General features: G+C 45.0%; 1 protein-coding gene across 1 annotated transcript in view; it reads right to left on the reverse strand.

Annotated features, from left to right (window-relative positions):
* Window positions 1–21,250, reverse strand: part of PTPRF (protein tyrosine phosphatase receptor type F) — a 379,820-nt gene that overhangs the window by 288,370 nt on the left and 70,200 nt on the right. Inside the window, exon 3 of the mRNA XM_029046831.2 lies at window positions 14,185–14,349. Within this exon, the coding sequence (XP_028902664.1) occupies window positions 14,185–14,266 (82 nt within the window). The 5' untranslated portion in view covers window positions 14,267–14,349. The remainder of the gene's footprint in view (window positions 1–14,184; window positions 14,350–21,250) is intronic.

Raw genomic sequence — 21,250 nt, forward strand, 5'->3', positions numbered from 1 at the left:
TGAACACTAACTATGTAAAGTTTTATTATCATGACATAACCCTGGAAAGTAATAATCCTCTCCTAAATAGGAAAAAGAGTTGATTTTGCTAAGGACTACGAAACCTAAAGCATAGTACTAAAGGTTCAACGAAGGGAGCATGAGAAGAGAGGCAGGGGAGAGTTACTGAACTGCATAATCATTTTACCCCAGCAGAGTTCTTTTCTTACAAGTCTTAGCCTGAAGGAAATTCTTACCATGAAATGATTATGGAGGTTACCAGGTAAATAACTAGAGAAAAGAACAAGAAAGGAAGATGGGATCCAAAACTAATGTAAGAGGATGGCCTTAGGATATATCAGAATCCCCATCTGGGGCCATACCATCAAAGCCCCTTGTTTTAAAAAGAAAAATTCCATCATTTCCAGTAATGGTCATAAAAACTGCACTCTCATTGTTATGTGCTAGAATGATCTAGGCTATTATGAACAGATTCTACATACACACTCATATATATACATATATATATAAAACATATATTAATAGAGAGCCTAACAACCTAATTGAAACAGAGCCCCACTAATCTAATTCTAACCTTCTCTTTTTATCTCGATATGGTGCATCTCGTCAACGACCTCTCATCCACATGCTACCCCTGGCCTGGAATGCCCTCCCTCCTCATATCAGACAGATAATTGCTTTCCCCCACTTCAAAACCTTATTGAAGACAAATCTCCTCCAAGAAGCCTTCCCTAAGCCCTCATCTCCTTTTCTCCCACTCCCTTCTGCATCACCCTGACTTGCTCCCTTTGTTTATCCGCCCTCCCATCCCCAGAGCACATATGTATATATCTTTAATTTATTCATTTATTTATACTGATATCCGTCTCCCCCTCTAGACTATGAGCTCATTGTGGGCAAGGAATGAGTCTGTTATACTGTACTCTCCCAAGCACTTAGATCAGTGCTTTGCACACAGTAAGTGCTCAATAAATACACGTGAATGAATGAATGAATAACTGGAGCCAAACAAAAGCACTTGCATTTCCTTTCCACACCAGGCCTCCAAAAGGAAGCAGCATGGTACAGTGAATGGAGCACAGGCTTGGGAGTCAGAAGGATATGGATTCTAATCCTGCCTCTGCCACTTGTCTGCTCTACGACCTTGGGCAAGTCACTTCACTTCTCTGGGCCTCAGTTGCCTCATCTGTAAAATGGGGATTGAGACTGGGAACCTCACGGGCAGGGACGAAGTCCAACTTGATTTGTTTGTATCCACCCCAGCACTTACTATAGTGCCTGGCACACAAGCATTTAAATACCAAAATTATTATTATTGTTATTATTATTATTGAGTGATCAACCCTAGGTCTAGCACCGGTTCCTATGATACTCAAGTGAATCACAGCACTAAGTGTCATAGGCCACCAAAGCAGAGTCGTTCTGCTCAGGCACTCCATCTCCACTGGTTTTATCGCTCAGTTAATCACTCAGTGGTATTTCTTGAAGGAGAACTTACTGTGTGCAGAGCACGATACTAAGCGCTTGGGAGAGTAAAATAAAAACACTTGGTAGGCACAATCCCTGCCATAAAGGAGCTTACAAGTCTACTGGGGAAGAGAAGCACTGTAACGAATTAGAAGGGTATAGGAAGATATACAACTCATCTATCTCACTGCTGTCCCTTTTCCCAGTCATCCCTCTGACCTGGAACTTCCTCCCTCTCTGTGTACACCAGCCACCAGTCTCCCTTCACAACTTCATACCCTCCAAGGAGGCTTGGATTAAGCCTCTTTCCCCTACTCCCTCTCCCTTTTGTGTCATCTATCCACTTGGATCTGTACCCTTTGGGAATTTAGTATTCACCCCACCGTCAGCCCTGCAGCACTCATGTACATCTCCATAATTTATTTCTTTATATTAAAGTCTTTCTCCCCCTCTAGACTGTAAGCTCCTGTGGGCCTGGAACTTGTCTTTCAAGTCTTGTATTTGTACTCTCTGAGGGGATTAACTGACACAAGTATTGTGGGGCTGGGGTGAATATCAAAAGTGCTTAGAGGATACAGAGTCAAATGCATAGTTGATAGAGAGTGGAGGGCAGATAAGGGAAATAAGGTCGAGCATAATGACCCAGTACCCTAGAAAATTCAACTGATTACAGCAGAGGCTGGTGACGCTATCTATATCTCTACCCTTATCCAATTGAAAAACTAGAATCCCACCTAACACAGACCGACCTAAATGGACAGATAGCCAGGCTTTTCAGTTGCATTCCCTGGTGCACAAACAGAGGTATCTCAAATGGGCAGGTGGCACGTTTGAAACAGATTGCCTCTCATTCACTCAGTTGTATTTATTGAGCACTTACTGTGTGCAAAGCATTGTACTAAGCGCCTCTGAATAACATTCTCAAAGATGGAATCTCATGGACAAGATCACTATCTTATACTATGAAGAAATGCTACAAATAGGGTGGGTGTAGACAGACCGTGGTACAACCATGAATTTGGTCTCCTGGGACTTAACAAGCTCTTTTGCTGTCCAATTTAGGAGTCAACTTTTCACCCTGCCCTTGCCGGTAGCACCCTCCCCTCTCCAGCATCCCTCAACCGTCCTCTCCTTCAGAGCTCTACTAAAAGGCTGCTTTTTCCAGGAAGCATTCCCTGGTCAGGCCCTTACTTCCAGGCACGCGACTCCATTTGGTACCTCGGTACTCATGTGTTTAGTCACTTGGCCCTCGGCTCTCTCCCGCTAGACTATAAGTTCCTTGAAAGCAGAAACGGTGTCTTACTTATCTACAGTTCTCTCTTAAGCACTCTGCTTGGTGCTCCTGCTCAGAGCAAATGATCATACACACCAATGATTGATTGTCCATTTTCTTCAGTTACGGGAAATTAATCAATTTAGGTCTATTGTTTCTCCCATTAGATGGAAGGGTTTCAAGGCAGGGACAGGATGACTTTAACATCTTTTGTTTATTCCCCAAGCCTCTAGCTACAGTAGGCACTCAATAAATTGGTTGGATTGCGGCAGTGGGCCACCCACAGTTACTATCTTATTTGGCCGACAAACTCGCTGGACTGCACAGGGTGCTGGGAAGGAGGAAATGTCCTTAAAAGCAACAAGCTTTGTGGGTGATAAAATTTGAATGAGTACATCCCCTGATCTGTTTCGGTAGCAGCTAACATTGAAGGAAGCACAAATCTCTCGCACACTCACATACTCTGGAGACATGGAGTAAATGAAATGATGGAAGTCTACCTGAAGGGGTAATAGGATAATCATCCTAGCTAAACAGATCAGACCCGCTCTCCCATGTCAGCAAGAATGGTCATAGTCTGATCAAAAATAACCTTCAGGCAAAAAACTGGGCCCATTTTCAGCAGCAGGGAGAGTTAAATGGCAATTTCACACAGTCCATGCTCTGCCTACTTTTCCCCACAAAATCACAATTCCCAGGCCAAAACGAAGAAGGCATCTGCGAAAACGGCTTCGGGAGGCAGGTATGTAATTGCGACGATGCTTGGAGGTAAGCAAGATGCAAGGAAAGGTGTTTTGCTCTGCAAACCACTAACATTACTAAGGTGCCTTTCACGAATCTGCCATATGCAAGGGCCACCAAGGGCCCAGTTATTCTTAAAAGCCAGAAGGAACCAAGAGGGAGCACTTGGAGAGCCTGCTCAGTGATCTTTCCCAGTTCACGTGACCAAAAAATCCACCTACAGCCCTCGTTTGGAAAGGATGAGGCGGGGTCAACAATATTTTTTTAAAAAGAAAAAAGACATGAGATAGAGACAGGCGAGAAGAACCAAGGCGAAAGGGGCAGTGAGCCTTGCTGCCCTATCTTTCAAAGCCGCTCATCTCCCCACCCTCAGACTCGTCTGCCACGAGGCCTTCTTCCTATGACATCAGCCTCATGAGCCTTGGAGGCAGAGTCAGCAAACTGATCCCCCTCCCTGCTCTGGGGGCACCCCCTTCTCTGACCTCTGGTTATACAAGAGACTGGAGGGACATCCTACCCTAACCCTCACCCTCCATTACCACAGAGATGAAAAGAGGAGGAAATTCCATTAAAGAAAGGGGATAGCCTGACAAAGCTGCTCACTAGGACGATCAAAGTGTTTTAATTAATCAATCAGCAGGGAAACAATTAGCTCAACAGACCTGAACTCTACCTTTCTTCCTCAAATCTACACATTTTGGCCCGTCCTCCATATGCCCAGCATGGCTCACTTCCCTGGGGCTCCCCACCCAAGCAATAACTCAGAAGCAAGAGGCAGAACCAGCAGTTAGCAACGAAGGCCAAGAAATGGGCATTTTCAGCAACAGTGGCTAAGGCCAACCAAGGTGTTAATGACCTGGGCAGCTCCACAAGTAGCCAATGGAGGAATGGACCCTCCAAGAGGCTACTCCACTGAAGCAGAGGGTGGAATGCCGACGGGAATTGTTGGTGGCATTCGAATGGCAAAGTTCCTTAGCAAGGACCATCCACACAGTTGGGAACACAGCGGAGGATTCAAAACGGGCCTGACTGCACCGTCAGCAATTCAAAGTGGGCAAAACCAGTCTGAGAGAATAACCAGAGGGGCAGTCTCTGACCTGGTTCTTATACATTTGCCTTTAGAAACTACAAACTACATGGATTCTCTTAATCCACAGGGGTATGGTTATTTTCAAAAGAAATTTGATGGTTGGCATTTTGAGGGGCAAATTTTCTTTACAAATTTTGGTGCTCTTAAACCCCAAAAGTTTTTGCTGTTATTGTGCTGCATGGGGTACAATCAAGACTCCATGGGATTCTTCCCAATGCCCAAATAACAGCTTACAGAAGAAGTCTTAAGTGGGCCTCATTCCTGTTGGCCTAATTGTGGGCTGGGTCTGGCAGCAGCTTCTCTTCATTCCATTTTCCCCTCTGGAAATACAAATCACCATTCCACCGCCTTGTACTGGCATCTGAGGAACTCAGAGCATGGAATGGGAACTCTTCACTAAATCTTCCACTCCCAAGGCCTCTAAGGGACACACAGGGAATTTCCACACTTTGGACGAGGGCAAGACGGGGAAACTAGGACGAGGAAAGACACTGGCTTACTCTAAAGCTTTTCTAAACAATGGTGCATCCAGCTTAGGTCTCCTGCTTGACTGTGAGCTTCCCTCTAGACTGAGGCCTCGTTATAAGCAGGGAATGTGTGCTAATTCTGTTGTACTGTACTCTCCGAAGCGCTTAGTACAGTGTTCTGCACATAACAGCGTGGCTCAGTGGAAAGAGCCTGGGCTTCAGAGTCGGAGGTTATGGGTTCGACTCCCGGCTCTGCCACTTGTCAGTTGTGTGACTGTGGGCAAGTCACTTAACTTCTCTGTGCCTCAGTTACCACATGTGTAAAATGGGGATTAACTGTGAGCCTTACGTAGGATGACCTGATTACCCTGTATCTCCCCCAGCGCTTAGAACAGTGCTCTGCACATAGTAAGCGCTTAACAAATACCAATATTATTATAATAAGGGCTCAATAAAGGCCACTGATTGATTAGGCATATTTGTGAGAGGAATTAAGAGTAAGGAAAGAGAAAGAGATGGGAGGACTGGACGATGGATTTCCTTCTTAGCAGATGCCTTCAATAATACCTATTGGGCCCCTAAAATGTGCAGAACCCTAGATAGTATAACCCAGTTCCTGCCCATCTCTCTTTGCCAAGATGCATTCCTCAAAATGTATGCACATGAGCTCACCCTCATCACAAGAAAAAAAAATGTGTTCTTGCATTGAATTTTTTTCGACTTTCTCAGCGGGGAAATACCCAATTCCTTCACACCAGGGATGTGGGATTTGGTTTTGTGTGTGGGTGCCACCCTATCCTCTGTGTTTGCTGCTCCAAATCCTTCGAAGGTGAGACTTTTCCAATTTTTAAAGCTCTCCAGAATAAAAGGTTCCACAATTTCTCTTAGTTCCTATAACAAACATTCCTCCCTCCCTGTTGGAAAGTTCTTTACTCCAGGCACACTGGAAGATTTCTAATCTATTCACCCCAAGGTGAGTACAAATTGGAGCCAGCACAGGAAATGGAAAGGATGCTTATCTTACTCGTTTTACCTCAAGTTCATCTCTACAGGAGAGGTCCTGCTGGTGAAAGTAGTAGGTAAACTGATAAATTATTTAAACTCATTTACAAAGCTGATCTAAGTGATTTCCTTTAGCTGCAATTTAGATCCCTGATTCTGTTCTTAATAATATTGTTCTTATTACTTTAGTTGTCATTTCTTCTGCTTTAATAAAGGAGCAGTTCTGAACTTTTAGAATGATTCTGGGGAGACTAAATAGTATTTATTGAGTGCTTACTCTGCACAGAGAACTGTACTAAGTGCTTAGGTAAGTAGGAGAGTGGATCGTAGGCTCCCTCTAGATTGTAAGCTCACTGTGGGTAGAGAATGTGTCTACCAATTTGTATTCTTCCAAACAGTATAGGGTTTTGCACACAATAATTGCTCAATAAATATCGCTGATTAATGCAAGAGAATTAACAGATTTGATCTCTGCCCTCAAGGAGCTTTAATCCAGTGGGGGAGACTCACACTAAAAGAAATTACAGCAAGGAGGAAGCAATAGAAGTTAAAGATACATATACAGGAACAAGAAAACCTCCCCAGTAACTAGCTAATCTTCCTTTCCATCACTATCTGTCACGGATGCCACGGTTACAGGCTTGCGAGACGGGGAGGATGCTGGGGTTATCAACAGTGATGGAAAAGGTCGATGGAAGTTATTTAGGGTAGATGAGGAGTCGGGTTTTGGGTGTCTTGAGGGGTAGGCAGGACATCCATGGAGGGATTACCCTGGAAGCAGAAGCGAGACTGCAGTGAGGGAGAGAGGTCAGGGTTAGAGTCAAATGAAACCAGTGGAGTGGATGAGCTTCCCGAGAGAATTTAGGATGAGTATTGAAGGGGATCAGTTAGGGAGTGGGAAGCAAGAAAGAGACGACAAGGTGATTTAGCAAATTACCTCTGCCAAACACTTGCTACTCAGTATGATCCTTGCTATCCAATGGGTCTGCATTAAAGGTTCATAACTGAGTCGGTGAACAACAGGAAGCTAATAGAGAAGCCTCGTCAAGATCCTCCAAATAAAGCTCAATATTTAAAAAGTGGTCTGCCTTTCAACCCCAAACTGGTGTTGGTTTTTTTGTTTGTTTTTAATTAAAGAAAGCAGTGGATTCCAGGGCTCTGGAAAAACCATCTTTTCTGTGACAATCAAATTGAACTTTCAACATAATCTGCAAAGCCATTTTTCCCAGTACATTCAGGAGCTGACAAGGAGAAGCAGAAATGGAGCATAAAAAGGGGGGAAAAAGAGCAAGGAAACATGTAGAGAACGTGTAAAACAATCATCCTGAATCAGCTCTAAGAAGCTCTAATGGAATTACGGTCACCCTGACAGAAAAAGTCAGGTCACGAACAAGATTTAATCATTTCTTCAGGACCATCTGCAGGGGAGAATGAGGTTCGATAAGCATTTTCCTACTTCACAAAAACATACTAACTTTTTTATAGTTAGTATGCATACAAGCATGCGTGCACGCACACGTGCGCACACAGAAAATATCCACACACTACTGCAGAGACAGACCTGAAAGGAGAGGACTGCAAACCTAGGACCAAGGACCTCATCTAACTCTGCAGAAGGAAACCACCATTTATCAGGCAGTCAAATCTGGAGTAACCAGGGGGTAGAGAACACAACAATGAGGCTAATCAGGAATTTGGCCAAGAGGGCATGTTGGGCCTGGAGAGGCAAGAGTTACAGGGGTGAGGAACTATAATAAAATACCATACTTCCCTGGAAGAGTCTCCTGATAACCAGAGAGCATATCAGATCCAGGTCAACAGAATTAAGAAGGAGGTAATGATGATGCAAGTCAAAAGCTGTCATCCATTCATTCAATCGTATTTATTGAGCACTTACTGTGTGCAGAGCTCTCCCTACTCTTCTAGGATTACTTTGGAACGGTGAGGCTTAGTGGAAAGTGTACAGGTCTGGGAATCAGAGAACCTGGGTTCTAAACCCGGATCTGCCACTTGCCTACCACGGGCAATTCAATTAACTTTTCTGGCCTTGGTTTCCTCATCTGTAAAATGACTAAACATCTGTTCTTCCTCCTCTTACTTAAACTGTGAACCCCAGGGAAGTCAGGGACAGTGCCCAACCTATTTGTTGTACCTCAGGGTTTAGTACAGTGCTTGGCACAGAGTAAGTGCTCAACAAATATCACAACTATCTCTCTACCAACCACTGCAGGGACAACACAGCTCCAGGCTTCCACTGCCCTGGGAATTTTCTGATCCCTTTGAGGAAAACGCACATTAAGTCAGTGACTCTCAGAAAAAATACAAAACAATGGGATAGAGCTGGCCCTTAGGAATCTCAGCCTAACTCTGCTTCCTCTCTCCCTCCTCCACAAACAGCGTCAGAGTCTGATGATTGGGGTCTTGGACCTGAAAAAGCAATCTGACTCATTTGGGGCAATCTCTACCTTCAGCACAAATTGCCTGCCTTGGCCTTCAACTTATGAATTAAATTGTGTTCTATCTAGTCTTTTCTTTGTTTCTCCGACACAGAGATAGGACAGAGCCAGATCTTCTCCTTACTTTACAATTCAATAACCAAGGTTTTATGATGGTGGTGGTGGAGGAGGAAATGAAGGTGGTGATAAACTCCAGCAGCTTAAGGAGCGGAAATTTTTTCTGAAATCCTTTCCATGTTTTAAGTGCAGCCTTGACTGATCTTGGCAAGGCCAGCTTCGAGAAGTAAGCAAAAGCCTCCTCGGGATGCATTACAATGATGGTAATTATTTTGCTATTTGCTAGGTGCTTACTATGAACCAAGCACTGTACTAAGTCCTAGGGAAGACAAATGATAATCAGGTTGAACGCAGTCTCTGCCTAACACAGAGCTCACAATCTAAGGAGAAGGGAGATGAGGTACTGAATCCCCATTTTACAGAGGCACAGAGAAGGAACTTGATTTGCCCAAGGTCACCCAGCAGGCAAGGGGCAGAGCCAAGATTAGAACCTTAGTCTTCTGACTCCCTGGCCCCTGCTGTTTCACCTAAGCCACACTCCTTCTCTTCTTAAGCACCTACATTATATGCAAATGCTAGGGAAAGGTACAAGGACATTTCTTTCCAAGTTCTCTAATGGGAAGCTGTCCTTCCTGATGTAGCCAGGAATCCCCACACTCAGGAAGCAAGACCCAATGCCAGGTTCGGAGGGAAGTAAACTGCTGTTGAATCAAAATCCCCTGGAGATCAATTCTTGTAGCCACAAAGATGATCAGAGTGTGGAACAGCCTGAACACTCAGGAAAGAGGATCAAACACCAGAAAAGCAGCGTGCCTAGTGTATAAAGCATAGGCCTGAGGGTCAGAAAGACCTGGGTTCTAATCCCAGATCCACTACTTGCCTACTGTGTGACCTAGGGTAAGTCACTTTTCTGGGCTTCAGTTGCTTCATCTATAAAATGGGGATTAAGACTGTTAGCCTCATGTGAGACATGCACTATGTCCAACCTGATTAACCTGTATCTAGCCCAATGCTTAGTACAATACCTGGCATATAGTAAGTGCTTAAATACCATTTAAAAAAAACACACAGTATTTTCTTCCTTCCCGGCACATCAAAATTTGTCTGGAAGAACCCACCCAAAAAGTAAACACTCCTCTCCTCAGTGCTAATGCTAGACACCAAGAGAATTTTCATCCTCTGTAGTGGTTCCACTCTTCCCTCAAAGATCTAGAAAGGGGGGCATGAGGATTCAGGGGACTGCTTTCTCACTAACAGGCAGCAGCCCATGATTTCGATTTTCAAGCACAGGACAACAGACTCACAACTCAGAGATGACTGGGGCCACAAAGAAACACTGGCCCTGAGTCACTATAGTATCTCAAAGTGAGTAACACCTCTATCACTACCAGTTCAAGGACCCAAGGATTACTTACACTTCTTCACAAAGCCTTGAGTTAGAAAGAGAATGTGCATCAAAATTTAAAAACCAAAGAGAGAGGAGAGTGCAGCCAGCAAAATAAAAGACTTTCCAACATCGACCACTCCATCACGAACACCAAATAACTCATCTGTTAATCACACCCTTCAAAACAGAGCTCATTCTTATGGTTTACCTTCCAGGAAAAAGTCAAACCTTAACTATGGATCCCTCTGTTGCAAGGTAACAATAATAATAATTATATATTTTTAAGCACTTATGTGCTGGGCACTGTACTAGGCAGTGGGGTGGAGACAAATAAATCAAATTGGACACAGTCCCTATCCCACATGGGGCTCATAATCTTGATCCCCATTTTACAGATAAGGTAACTGAGGCCCAGAGAAGTGAAGTGACTTGCCCACGTTCACACAGCAGACAGGTGGTGGAGTTGGGATTAGAACCCAAACAGCAGATCCTTCTATTACTTTTCCACTAAGGAAGAATACTTTTCTTTGCCGTATTTGCCACATGCCTATAAATGCAATTCCACACTAGTGACTCAGTTATAAATTCTCCTGACTTCTAAAGAGCATCCTAATTCCTGCCTTCAAGGACCGGACCCCCATTTCTGGACACCTGAACCTAACGCAGGCCAAAATCATTATTAAGCCACCAAATCCAGGCATAAGGGGAAAGGAAAGGGGCCACGGTCTCCACAGCTTTTGGGGGTGGCTCTCCTTTCCCCTGTCATGGTGAAGGGAGGTGGATGGTAGCTTGAGTTACAACAAGGTGACTGGCCGAACTACAGCCCCACTGCTTTCTGTGTCTCCTTCCTGGTCCTGTGTGTCCTCTACATTATAAGCTCGTTGTGGGCAGGGAATGTGTCCATTCATTGTTATACTATGTTCTTCCAAGCACTTAGTACAGTGTTCTGCACACAGTGAGCACTCAGTAAATACGACTGAATGAATGATGACACTTCTCCCATCCAGTCCTGGGCACAGTCTTTGTGCCCACTTTCCTGACCCATGTCTGTGTCTCTTGTGTCTCTGAGCACCCCACTCCTCTTCCTGAGGCTCTCTCAGGGGGGAAATTTTACCTTAGCTCTGTCTCCTGGGAAGCTTTAAGCTCAAATTGAAACCTTATAACCACCACCACAAAGGTCATGAAAAAATCCGCCACATTTGGGGACCCTATTAATTACCACCTGGCTGGCCAGCAGGACCTGCAGGAAAAGGGAGAGGAAGACAAAATGCACATTGACTTCAACACTGGTCACCTTAGACCTCTAAAAACCCTTGAGGCTGATGACGAGCTGCCTGACTAATGGAAGCAGTGGAAAAAAACAAAAGCTTTGAAGCAAACCAAGTCACCTCTATAGATTTGCTGCCTTGGTATCTGGTTAAACCCAAATTTAGAGTAAGAACACCCCACCCTGCAAACTTTATGCTCCTTAGCCCTCATGAATATTTGTCATCTTGACTTGTTTTTGACCATTCCAGTTGCAAATACTTTTATGTTTTTCTCCTCCATTAGAGTGTAGTTCCTTCTGGGCAAGGAACCCATCATTTCATTTTCGGTTCTTCTCAAGTACTGAGTACACAGTGCACTACACCAAGAATACACATACAAATGCGATTATTCCTCTCACCACCACCACCATACTACAGCAATTAAAAAGACAGAATTCAGATTCCATCTTGGGAAGGGGAGAGAGGAGAAAGTTCCTTCCTCTGTGAGTGAGCCAATCGCAGGATAACTAATATCAACAGACAATATAAAGTGGTAACATCAAAAACTTCACAGCAAAGTAGAAGGGACCTCAAGAAGTTAATCTTTGTCCTCCAACGGGACTAAAGCTAAGCCCTTCCAAATAGATAAGAATCAATTAAACACATTTACTGAACACACTGTGTGCAGAGCACTGTACTAAGCACTTGGGAGAGTACAACAGAATTAGCCGACACGTTCCGTAACCGTAATAAGTTTACAGTCTAGAGGGGGAGAGAATCAATATGAATAATTATTTGCATTACTATTTTTAAGTTCCACAGGGAAAGATATTTCTTAATTTCTCTCCATCATCCATTCCAGTGTCACAATGATTACAGAAATAAAGTTTCTGAAAATGTCTCATCTAAATCCATCCCCCTGCAGCTTCAACCCACTTCTCAGTGAAAATTGTGCTCTGCTGAGGTGTCAACTACAGTCATCTTCACTCGGCCCCATCAACCACCATTTTTTTCCCCTTATTCCCCTAAAATCTCATTATTCACTGCTGCTCCGAGTAAAACTTTTATGGGCTGCAGTTTATTCCCATCATCAGCAAGAAGCATTATTACAACCACAAAGTAGGATTAGCCAGGCATGGGAAAGTGGGGCCCAAAGAAGATTTGCCCCACCAGAGGCTCCCACACCAAGGGCACTGGCCAGCAGTCGACCAATTGCCCCACACCCTCGTTCCATTTAATTCATCTGACAAGATCAGCCTGGGTAGCTCATGAGGGGAAATGATTCCTGCTTCTCTAGCCAATCTCCCAATGCCCTGAAAGCAACAGCAAGAGTGAATCCTGGGCTTCAGATGCATGTGGGTAAAGGGGTCCTTCTTAACTAATCCCACTTCCCCCAAAATTTAGGTTTTGTGGTTCCCTTAGGCTGCTCAGGCTCTGGAAAACAGGCGTGGCAATAATAATAATTATGATGGCATTTGTTAAGCACTTACTATGTGCCAAGCGCTGTTCTAAGCACTGGGGAGGTACAAGGTAATCAGTTTGTCCCACATGGGGCTCACAGCCTTAATCCCCAATTTACAGATGAGATAACTGAGGCCAGAGAAGTTAAGTGACTTGCCCAAAGTCACATAGCTGATAAGTGGTGGATTCGGGATTAGAACTCATGACCTCTGACTCCAAAGCCCGTGCTCTTTCCACTGAGCCACGTTGTAAGAGGATGGTTGCCCGGTATTTTCAGAGGACAATAGAGACTTGGGTGGCAAACGTTTTCTCCTCTGTTGTCAGCACCCCCAAAACGCAGCACAATCCTATTAACACCTGACTTGAAAGAGAGTGTCCAGCCTTGAGAACAGGGGGAAACAGTGCTTGGAGCCATGGGAATAATAAGTGAGGAAAAGTTGTGCTCAGAATGTGCTTGCTAATTCTGTTGTACTCTTCCAGGCGCTTAGTACAGTGCTCTGTACATAGTAAGTGTTCAATAAATACGACTGAATGAATGAGCATCGGCCTGGGAGTCAGAGGATCTGATTTCTAACCCCAGCTCTGCCACTTCTTTGTGCCTCAGTTCCCTCATCTGTAAGACTGGGAGCCCCAAGTGAGACAGGGACTGTGTCCAACCTGATTATCTTCTATCTACCCCAGGACTTAGTACAGTGCCTGGTCTGAAGAAAGCATTTGAGTGCCATGTTAAAAAAGAAATACTGTTCTAAGCACTGAGGAAGATACTGCCAGGTCACACCTGGTTCCTGCCCAACCTGGGGCCTACAGTCCAAGTGTAGGACTGCTCCTAAAGATTACAAAAAAAAAATCAATACCCATGCCATAGTAAAGACTACCCAGCAAACAGAAACGGGAGAATCATTTACTCTACTGGAGACCTACTCAAGAGAACAGCTTGGACTCATTTACATTGGGTTGAGATAACAGAAGCTGAATGACAGGGTGCTTGTGCAAACCTTAGAGGCCCTGTGCAAACCAGCCCTGGAGCCTGCCTCAGAAAAGAAGGACCTGACCCGGGACACAGAGTATGACCAAGGGCAACCTGGGGGTGTGGGAGGGAGAGGGGGAGAGGGAGAGAGAAAGTGTGTGTGTAAGGGATGGGAAGAAACAGACTGAGAGACTTGTAATTTGGGGAATTTCTTGCAGCTGCACAACCTCTAGTGCCCAGAGAAATTCCTCCTGAATCCAACTGTTCACTCATCGTCTCATCTCATTTTTCATCACTTATTGGGGATTTTGGCTCAGTACTTCCCACTCTTATTTCAGGATTCTCAGGACACCTATGTCACCGTGTTTCTCGCAGACACTGCAGTCACAGTTTACATGGACCCAACACGCTGTCATTATATTTCCTACAGTCGCATTCTGTTAACCACATGGAAAGGACTGGAGACCAGATATTATTAATCTCTAAGAGCTACCTCTTTCCCTGCCTCCAGTACAGCTACTCAACTTGGTGGGAAAACTATTTCCTGGACTTGGGGGGCGGTTACTTACTGTCTGATTCCGTTGTCACCATCAAGCAGCAGAGAACGACCACCGGCACAGAGAATGCTGAAATACAGGAGTTGGGCACCATATTCCAAAGCGGAGCCTTCTCCTCTGCAGTCAGTCCGGAGGTAAACAGTCAATGCATCCAACATTAGATATGCAGATTTATATCTGGAAACCGAGAGAGGGAGAGAAAATTCACATTAGATCGAATCCCTCTTGCATAAGATATTACTTCTCCACATTCCCATCCTCAAGGCTGTTAAAGTGCAACAGATCCTCGGCAAAGGAATACCATTCCTTAAAGAAGAATGAGGCACTGAATGAAGTCTTTCGGTGATCCTAGCTACTGAGAGCCAACTCTGAGTCTCATAAATTCCTGAAAGGTGCTTGTGCTCCCCAAAATTTGGTAAAACCCACGCAGGAGAAAGAAGGATGCCCCAACAAATACTACCATCCCATCATGTCAGGCTGCACAAAACAGTCCAATGCAATCTACCTTCCCCAGACTGAGCAGCTGAAAATGCTTTATAAAAACAGCTTAGTGCTGACCTGGAATATAATGAGACCAGATTATCCTGTTATGTATTATTTCATAAAAATTATCAGCCTTTCTGTGCTTAGACTCGGAATTCAGCATCAATTACCAAGCATCCTGACGGCGTCAAAGCCCGAGACCCTGCTTCTTGTCCCTAGATGTGAGACACCTCAAATAAGGAGTTTGAAAAAAGGTCGTCACCTCTCCGAGAGCAGAGCCTGGCTGTAATTTGCTTGGCTCAGTGCCCACTCCCTGCAGCTGATTCACAAACCCACAATGATGATGGTGATGGTAAAGATGAGGTCTGTTCTTGGTACCATTAAGAGCAAGAAAAGCAGCAATATCCTGCTGCTATTGATCTCAATTTTTTTCCCATCAATACGACTCAATTTTACAACCTTCCATTCAGATTCCAAATCCTCTCCTCTTCCACCCTTACTAGATCCTCAGAGTGCTGCTTCTCTTTCCTCTCTCTTTCCCACATCTAAATCATTGGCCTCTCGATGTTTTTAATGGTATTTCTTTAGGGATTACTATGTGCCAGGCACTGAACTAAGCTCTGGGATAGATACAGACTAATCAGGATGGACACAGTCCCCGTCCTGCACGGGGCTCACAGTCTCTATCCCCAATTTACAGATGAGATAACTGAGGCCCAGAGAAGAGAAGCGATTTGCTCAAGGTCACACAGGGGACAAGTGGTGGGGCTGGGATTAGAATCCAGGTCCTCTGACTCCCAGTACTCCTTCCATGAGTCCACGCTCTCCTCTTTTCCTTTCAGAACAGTTGCCCACAGTCATTTCACTCCCCAGTCTTCCTCCTCCCAATGTCCTCCAGGATCCTTAGCTGGGAGCAGGTAAGTCCATGGGGATGAATTGCCGAGGACCATCCCCCTCACCAGTGGGTGATCCAGAATTAACCCAACCCTACAGGTAGGACAGGCTAGAGGACGAGACAGAATAGAAAAGGCAGGACGGGGAAAGGGGCAGGCAGACTTCCTGATGGAAAATGCCTATCCCTGCACCTATGCTTTTAGTCTGCTTCAGGGGAAACTGAAAATGAGAGGCAACAAGTCATTGGACATTTCCTTGCTTAGACAGCCTGGTGGATCCAGACTTTCAATCGGGATGGAGGCAGGGAATGGTAATTAAGGAAGATAAAAGGCCTTTCTCTGATTTTAAATTTTTCCCTGGCAGGATCCCTCAAACTTCCCATCTAGACTGTGAGCCTGTTATTGGGTAGGGATTGTCTTTATCTGTTGCCGAATTGTACTTTTCAAGCACTTAGTACAGTGCTCTGCACATAGTAAACGCTCAATAAATATGAGTGAATGAATGAAGCTTCCCCCCACTTCTCCCAGCAGACTGGAGTGAATGCCTTCAGATCCTCTAACACCCCACATACTCCTAAACCTCCAGTGAAGCTCAACTAGAATCAATCAATGGTATTTATTGAGAGCTTACTATAAGCAGAACATTGTACTAAGCACTTGGGAGAATACACTGTAACAGAGTTGGTAGACACATTCCCTTGCCCACAATGAGCTTATGAAGTAGCGTGGCCTAGTGGATAGAACATGAGCCTGGGAGTCAGAGGGACCTGGGTTCTAATCCCAGATCTCTCACTTGACTATGTGACCTTGGGCGAGTCACTTAACTTCTCTCAGTTTATCATCTCATCTGTAAAATGGGGATAGAGACTGTGAGTTCCACATGGGACACGGCCTTTGTCCAATGCGATTAACTTGTATCTACCCCTGTGCTTAGAACAGTGTCTGGCGCGTAGTAAGTGTTTAACAAATACCATTTAAAAAATGAGCTTACAGTCTAAGAGCTCTTGCTACATCACCATGCTAGTTGACTGTATCTGGGAGACCAGAGGATCTAAGACTGAAAAATGGGGAAAAAAAAAATATGCCCACTCCTAACATTGGCACTGTTCTCCTTCAGGATCCTGCTGTTCCTGGCAAAACACTGGCAAAAAACTACACACTGGCATGCTTGTGGAGGACCGAGGTCATAAACATGGGATGGGCAAGGCTATTAAGACAGTCCAAGGACTCCCAGCTTCTATTCCTGAGAAAGAAGGAACTTTCTTTATGAGAGTCCTCCATGTCTAGGGGCCGGTGCCCAACCGGAACTGCGAAGCATGGGTTTGCTGACCTTCCGGAGAGCTGTCCATGCCATGGGGGTGACGTTTTGACAAATGCCTTAATTTAAAGTCTGGTTATTTATATTATTCTTAATTGTCTGTGCCCCGTGGGACCTAAGGGTTCAGAGCCAATTAGCAGGACGCCTGATAAATCTTCCCATCTATGAAAGAGAGCTTCCCTCTCTGAATGTCATTTTTGATTCCGCTGCCAGATGGCAAGAACAATAGAATCAAGAGACTTTCAGCCAGCTCCGGCCCCGACTTCCCGGATTTTTCTCCCCATTGTGGCCCCAGGCTCTTGCTCCGCTCCCATCCTCTGTGATCCAGCTCTAGTTGCAGTCTCTGGAACTCAGTCTTGTGCTGTTTGAGATCCAGGGGCCTTGCTCTGCCCTCTGCACATTGCCTTGGGCCCAGAGTCTAGCTGGAGCCATCTGGGATTCCCTCATCTGTATCCTGGGACCTTGGGTCTGGGCCCAAAGACCAACCTTCACTTGACAACACCCCTCCATCCAATCATGAGGTGGGGAGCTTTCCTGGACCCACCACCTAGCAAGGGCTTGGGAGAAAACGTCAATCTTGTAGCATGGGAGCCGCTCACCGCATCTTAGAGGTAAGGCCCAGGGTCTACTCATACCTCCCGCCATGGACTGCAGCCCGGCCTGGGGGTGAAGAGGACAGTCAGGGACCACCGACTAAGGCTGGAGTTGTGACAGTCTGCAGTTAGCCCATTAGTCAAAGAAGCAGAACAACATATGTTCTAAATAAATAATAAGAATCTGTAACTGTGTCTGAAACTTGGTCCAGCTTGGTCTAGTCCCAAATTTATTAATTCCTTCCAACACAAAAATCTGGATATGAATGGAGGCAAAAATAGGATAGAGAAAACAGAAAGAGAATGGGCAAGATAAGTGATCGTTCCAAAGAAATGGCTCACATTTTCCCCACACTCTTTTATGTTGGGCAGACTAGCTTAGCCAAGGTGGAATAGCCATTGAGGGGAGGGTGGGGCTTCCACAGAGTAAAAGAAGCCAGAGACAGCCATAAAACCCAATGACACTTCCACTCCCCAATCAACCAATAGTATCTACTGAGGGCTTCATCCTGTGCCAGAGCACCAGCTAAGGGATTGAGAACACACAACAGACTGAGCATACATAATCCCTGCCCTCAAGCAGTTGAACTAATTTATACCCATCCTCAGCACTTTTGAATATGTGATTGTTCACGTGTACATTCAATTTTTCACTTTGACTATTCTGGCTGTGAAGATTTTTATGTCAGTTTCCCCTTTCACAGTGTAAACTCCCTGAGGGCAGGGCAAGAGTTACTACTTTATTCTGTACTTCCCAAGCACCACACCGAGAGGGTGCTCGATAAGTGCAAACAACTTCTACTTCTCAAACACCTTACAGTCCAGTTTGGAGGACAGGTAAGGATGAGTGGAGCTTAGTACAGTGCTCTGAATGCAGTAAGAACTCAATAAATACGACTGAGTGAATGACTGTTTAAAAGGGGTATGGACCACGACACAATACTTACAGAAGCACTAAAGTACTTGGGGTTTGATCCACTTTCCAAACAAGAGCAGCTATTAGGGAGGGGGGATGGTTTTGGCCTTAGCCTCCCACACCCAGTCCCAGTATCCCTGGGGCCCTCTCCTTAACAGCAGCAGCAGAGAGGTACATTCTTTCTTTCATTCATTCATTGTCGTATTTATGGAGCGCTTGGGTGCAGAGCACTGTACTAAGCACTTGAAAAGTACAATTCAGCAACAGATAGAGACAATCCCTGCCCAACAATGGGCTCACAATCTAAAAGGGGAGACAGCAAAACAAAACAAGTAGTCAGGCATCAATACCATCAAAATAGATAAAGAGAATCACAGATTAAATATACATCATTAATAAAACAGAGTAATAAATAATATATACAAATATGCACAAGTGCTATGGGGAGGGGAAGGGGGTAGAGCAGAGGGAGGGAGTAGGGGGAATGGGGAGGGAAGGAAGGGCAGAGGGAAAGGTAGGGCTCGGTCTGGGAAGGCCTCCTGGAGGAGGTAAGCTCTCAGTATGGCTTTGAAGAGGGGAAGAGAGTTAGTTTGGTGGATGTGAAGAGGGAGGGCATTCCAGGTCAGTGGCAGGATGTGGGACAGGGGTCGACGGCAGTCATGTATATATCCTCCTACCTAGACTGGGAGCCCCCTGAGGGACAGGGACTGTGTCCAAACTAAGCTTGTAATAATAATAATAATGTTGGTATTTGTTAAGCGCTTACTATGTGCCGAGCACTGTTCTAAGCGCTGGGGTAGACATAGGGGAATCAGGTTGTCCCACGTGGGGCTCACAGTCTTAATCCCCATTTTACAGATGAGGGAACTGAGGCACAGAGAAGTTAAGTGACTTGCCCACAGTCACACAGCCGACAAGTGGCAGAGCTGGGATTCGAACTCATGAGCCCTGACTCCAAAGCCTGAGCTCTTTCCACTGAGCCATGCTGCTTCTCTAATAATGTTGGTATTGTATCTACCCCAGCGCTAAGACTAGGGCTTGACGCACACAAAGCACTTAACAAATACCATAAAAGAAAAATAATCTTCTTGGACAGGAACCCTCCTAAATGCCCCCCAAATATCAGTGACAATGTCAAGATCCTGCAGTCTCCACTTCAGGCACCCCCACAGCTAGTGTGCACCCAACTGAATGCAGTGGTTTTGCTTCTCTCTGTACTTGACAAGCTATTTAAATCTAAGGGTCTGTGGGACCCTTTTGAGACCAAGAGGAAACACAAAGAACACTCCCCTCCCATCATTTGCATCTTGTTTTGGAGTCATATAAATGCTTCCCACCTCAGGAAACAACTTCATCCCCCAATTCCACCTTGGAAATTGCTCTTACCTAGTCCTACCCTAAAGAAATCCCAAATCTAGAGCAACAGACTGCACCTCAGGCCAGGAGGGAGGCAACCACCCCAAAAATACACATTTACTGCAAGCAATCAATCATATTTATTGAGCATTGCACTAAGCCCTTGGGCCAGAACAATATAACAGTTGGTAGACATTCCCTGCCCACTACAGGCATGGAGAGATCTGATCCTCATATAGGACCGAGACTGTGCCTGAGCTGATTATCTTGTAACTACCCTAACACTTAGCCCATAGGAACTGCTTAATAAATGCCCTAATTAATTTTTAAAAACACACGTATTTAGTGTAACAGTGGATAGAGAATATAAAGAAGACTACTGCCTAAGAACGAGTAAAAGGATGACTTAAAAAAGTGCCATGGGAAACAAACCACGGAGAAGAGAAGCCTTTCGATTGTCTTCAACGAGAACGACAAAGGAGAGAGAGCACACGGAGAAATAATGAAGACCTTGTCATACAAAGCCATTAATAAAAAACCAGACAAGAGAATACAGGGAAAAATTAAACATAACCCTAACAGACGGTCCAGATGATACCACCCAGAACTTAACAAAATCTTCTTAATGAGTTTAAATAAAAAGAGTTGCCCAGAGGCTGGAAAAGAAAAACATCATTTTTTATTTTTTAATGGCTAACAGGAGACATTGGCTATTTCTCAAGTCGAGCGGCAGTGCTTAGTAAAATAACGGAATAAATGCCAAGGTGGTAAGGGAGGAGGAGAGGATAGAGGGAAGAGCAGTTACGGCAGCAAAGCCAGTTAATTAAAGTCAGACAATACTAAGTTTAGGGAACCCTGCAAGAAGGGAAAGAGACGAAGAGAGAATAAATTAGGTTAGAAATGAACGTATCCAGTACTTCAATGACGCCACCATTCCCAGTTCCTACCTCACAAAGAATCCTCAATGTTCCAGAGCCGAGAAGTCTGGCAAAGACAACCCCGTCCTTTCAGGTGAAGAAACCGAGGCCCAAAGAGGTGAATCAATCAGCCAAGGTAACAGTGCATGATCACCCGTGGAGTCAGCAATGGAAGTTCTCAGATTTGCATCCTGAATCTGCAGTTTTCCAAGTGGTCTGGAAGTTGGTTGGGAGGGGAGGGGTTGTGAGGATGTGTGTGTATTTTCAATTTAACATGAGTCAATTCTAAGGCTAAGTACTGCACAGAGGAAAGTGTCTAAACCCAGATTCCACTGGAAAGCTGAGAGATATTTGGCCAGCAGTAAGCAAAAATGGGGTTTAAGTGAAACTGGATCTGAGTTTACAGCCTAATGACATGCTCCATCCGTGCCCCCTCCCCCCAGAAAAGCCAATATAATATCATCCTGAAAAATGCAGAGACCTCTTGCCTTGAGACAGTAAAGGAATGGGGGATTAGAAGGAAAGGGGAGGGCCCGGAGGGGTGGCCCTTGTAAGGAGACTCAGACCAAGAACCAAGATGACTCAGAATTAAAGCCGCAAAG

Source organism: Ornithorhynchus anatinus, chromosome 18 (genome assembly GCF_004115215.2).
Source record: "Ornithorhynchus anatinus isolate Pmale09 chromosome 18, mOrnAna1.pri.v4, whole genome shotgun sequence".
In the NCBI taxonomy this organism is placed as follows: Eukaryota; Metazoa; Chordata; class Mammalia; order Monotremata; family Ornithorhynchidae; genus Ornithorhynchus; species Ornithorhynchus anatinus.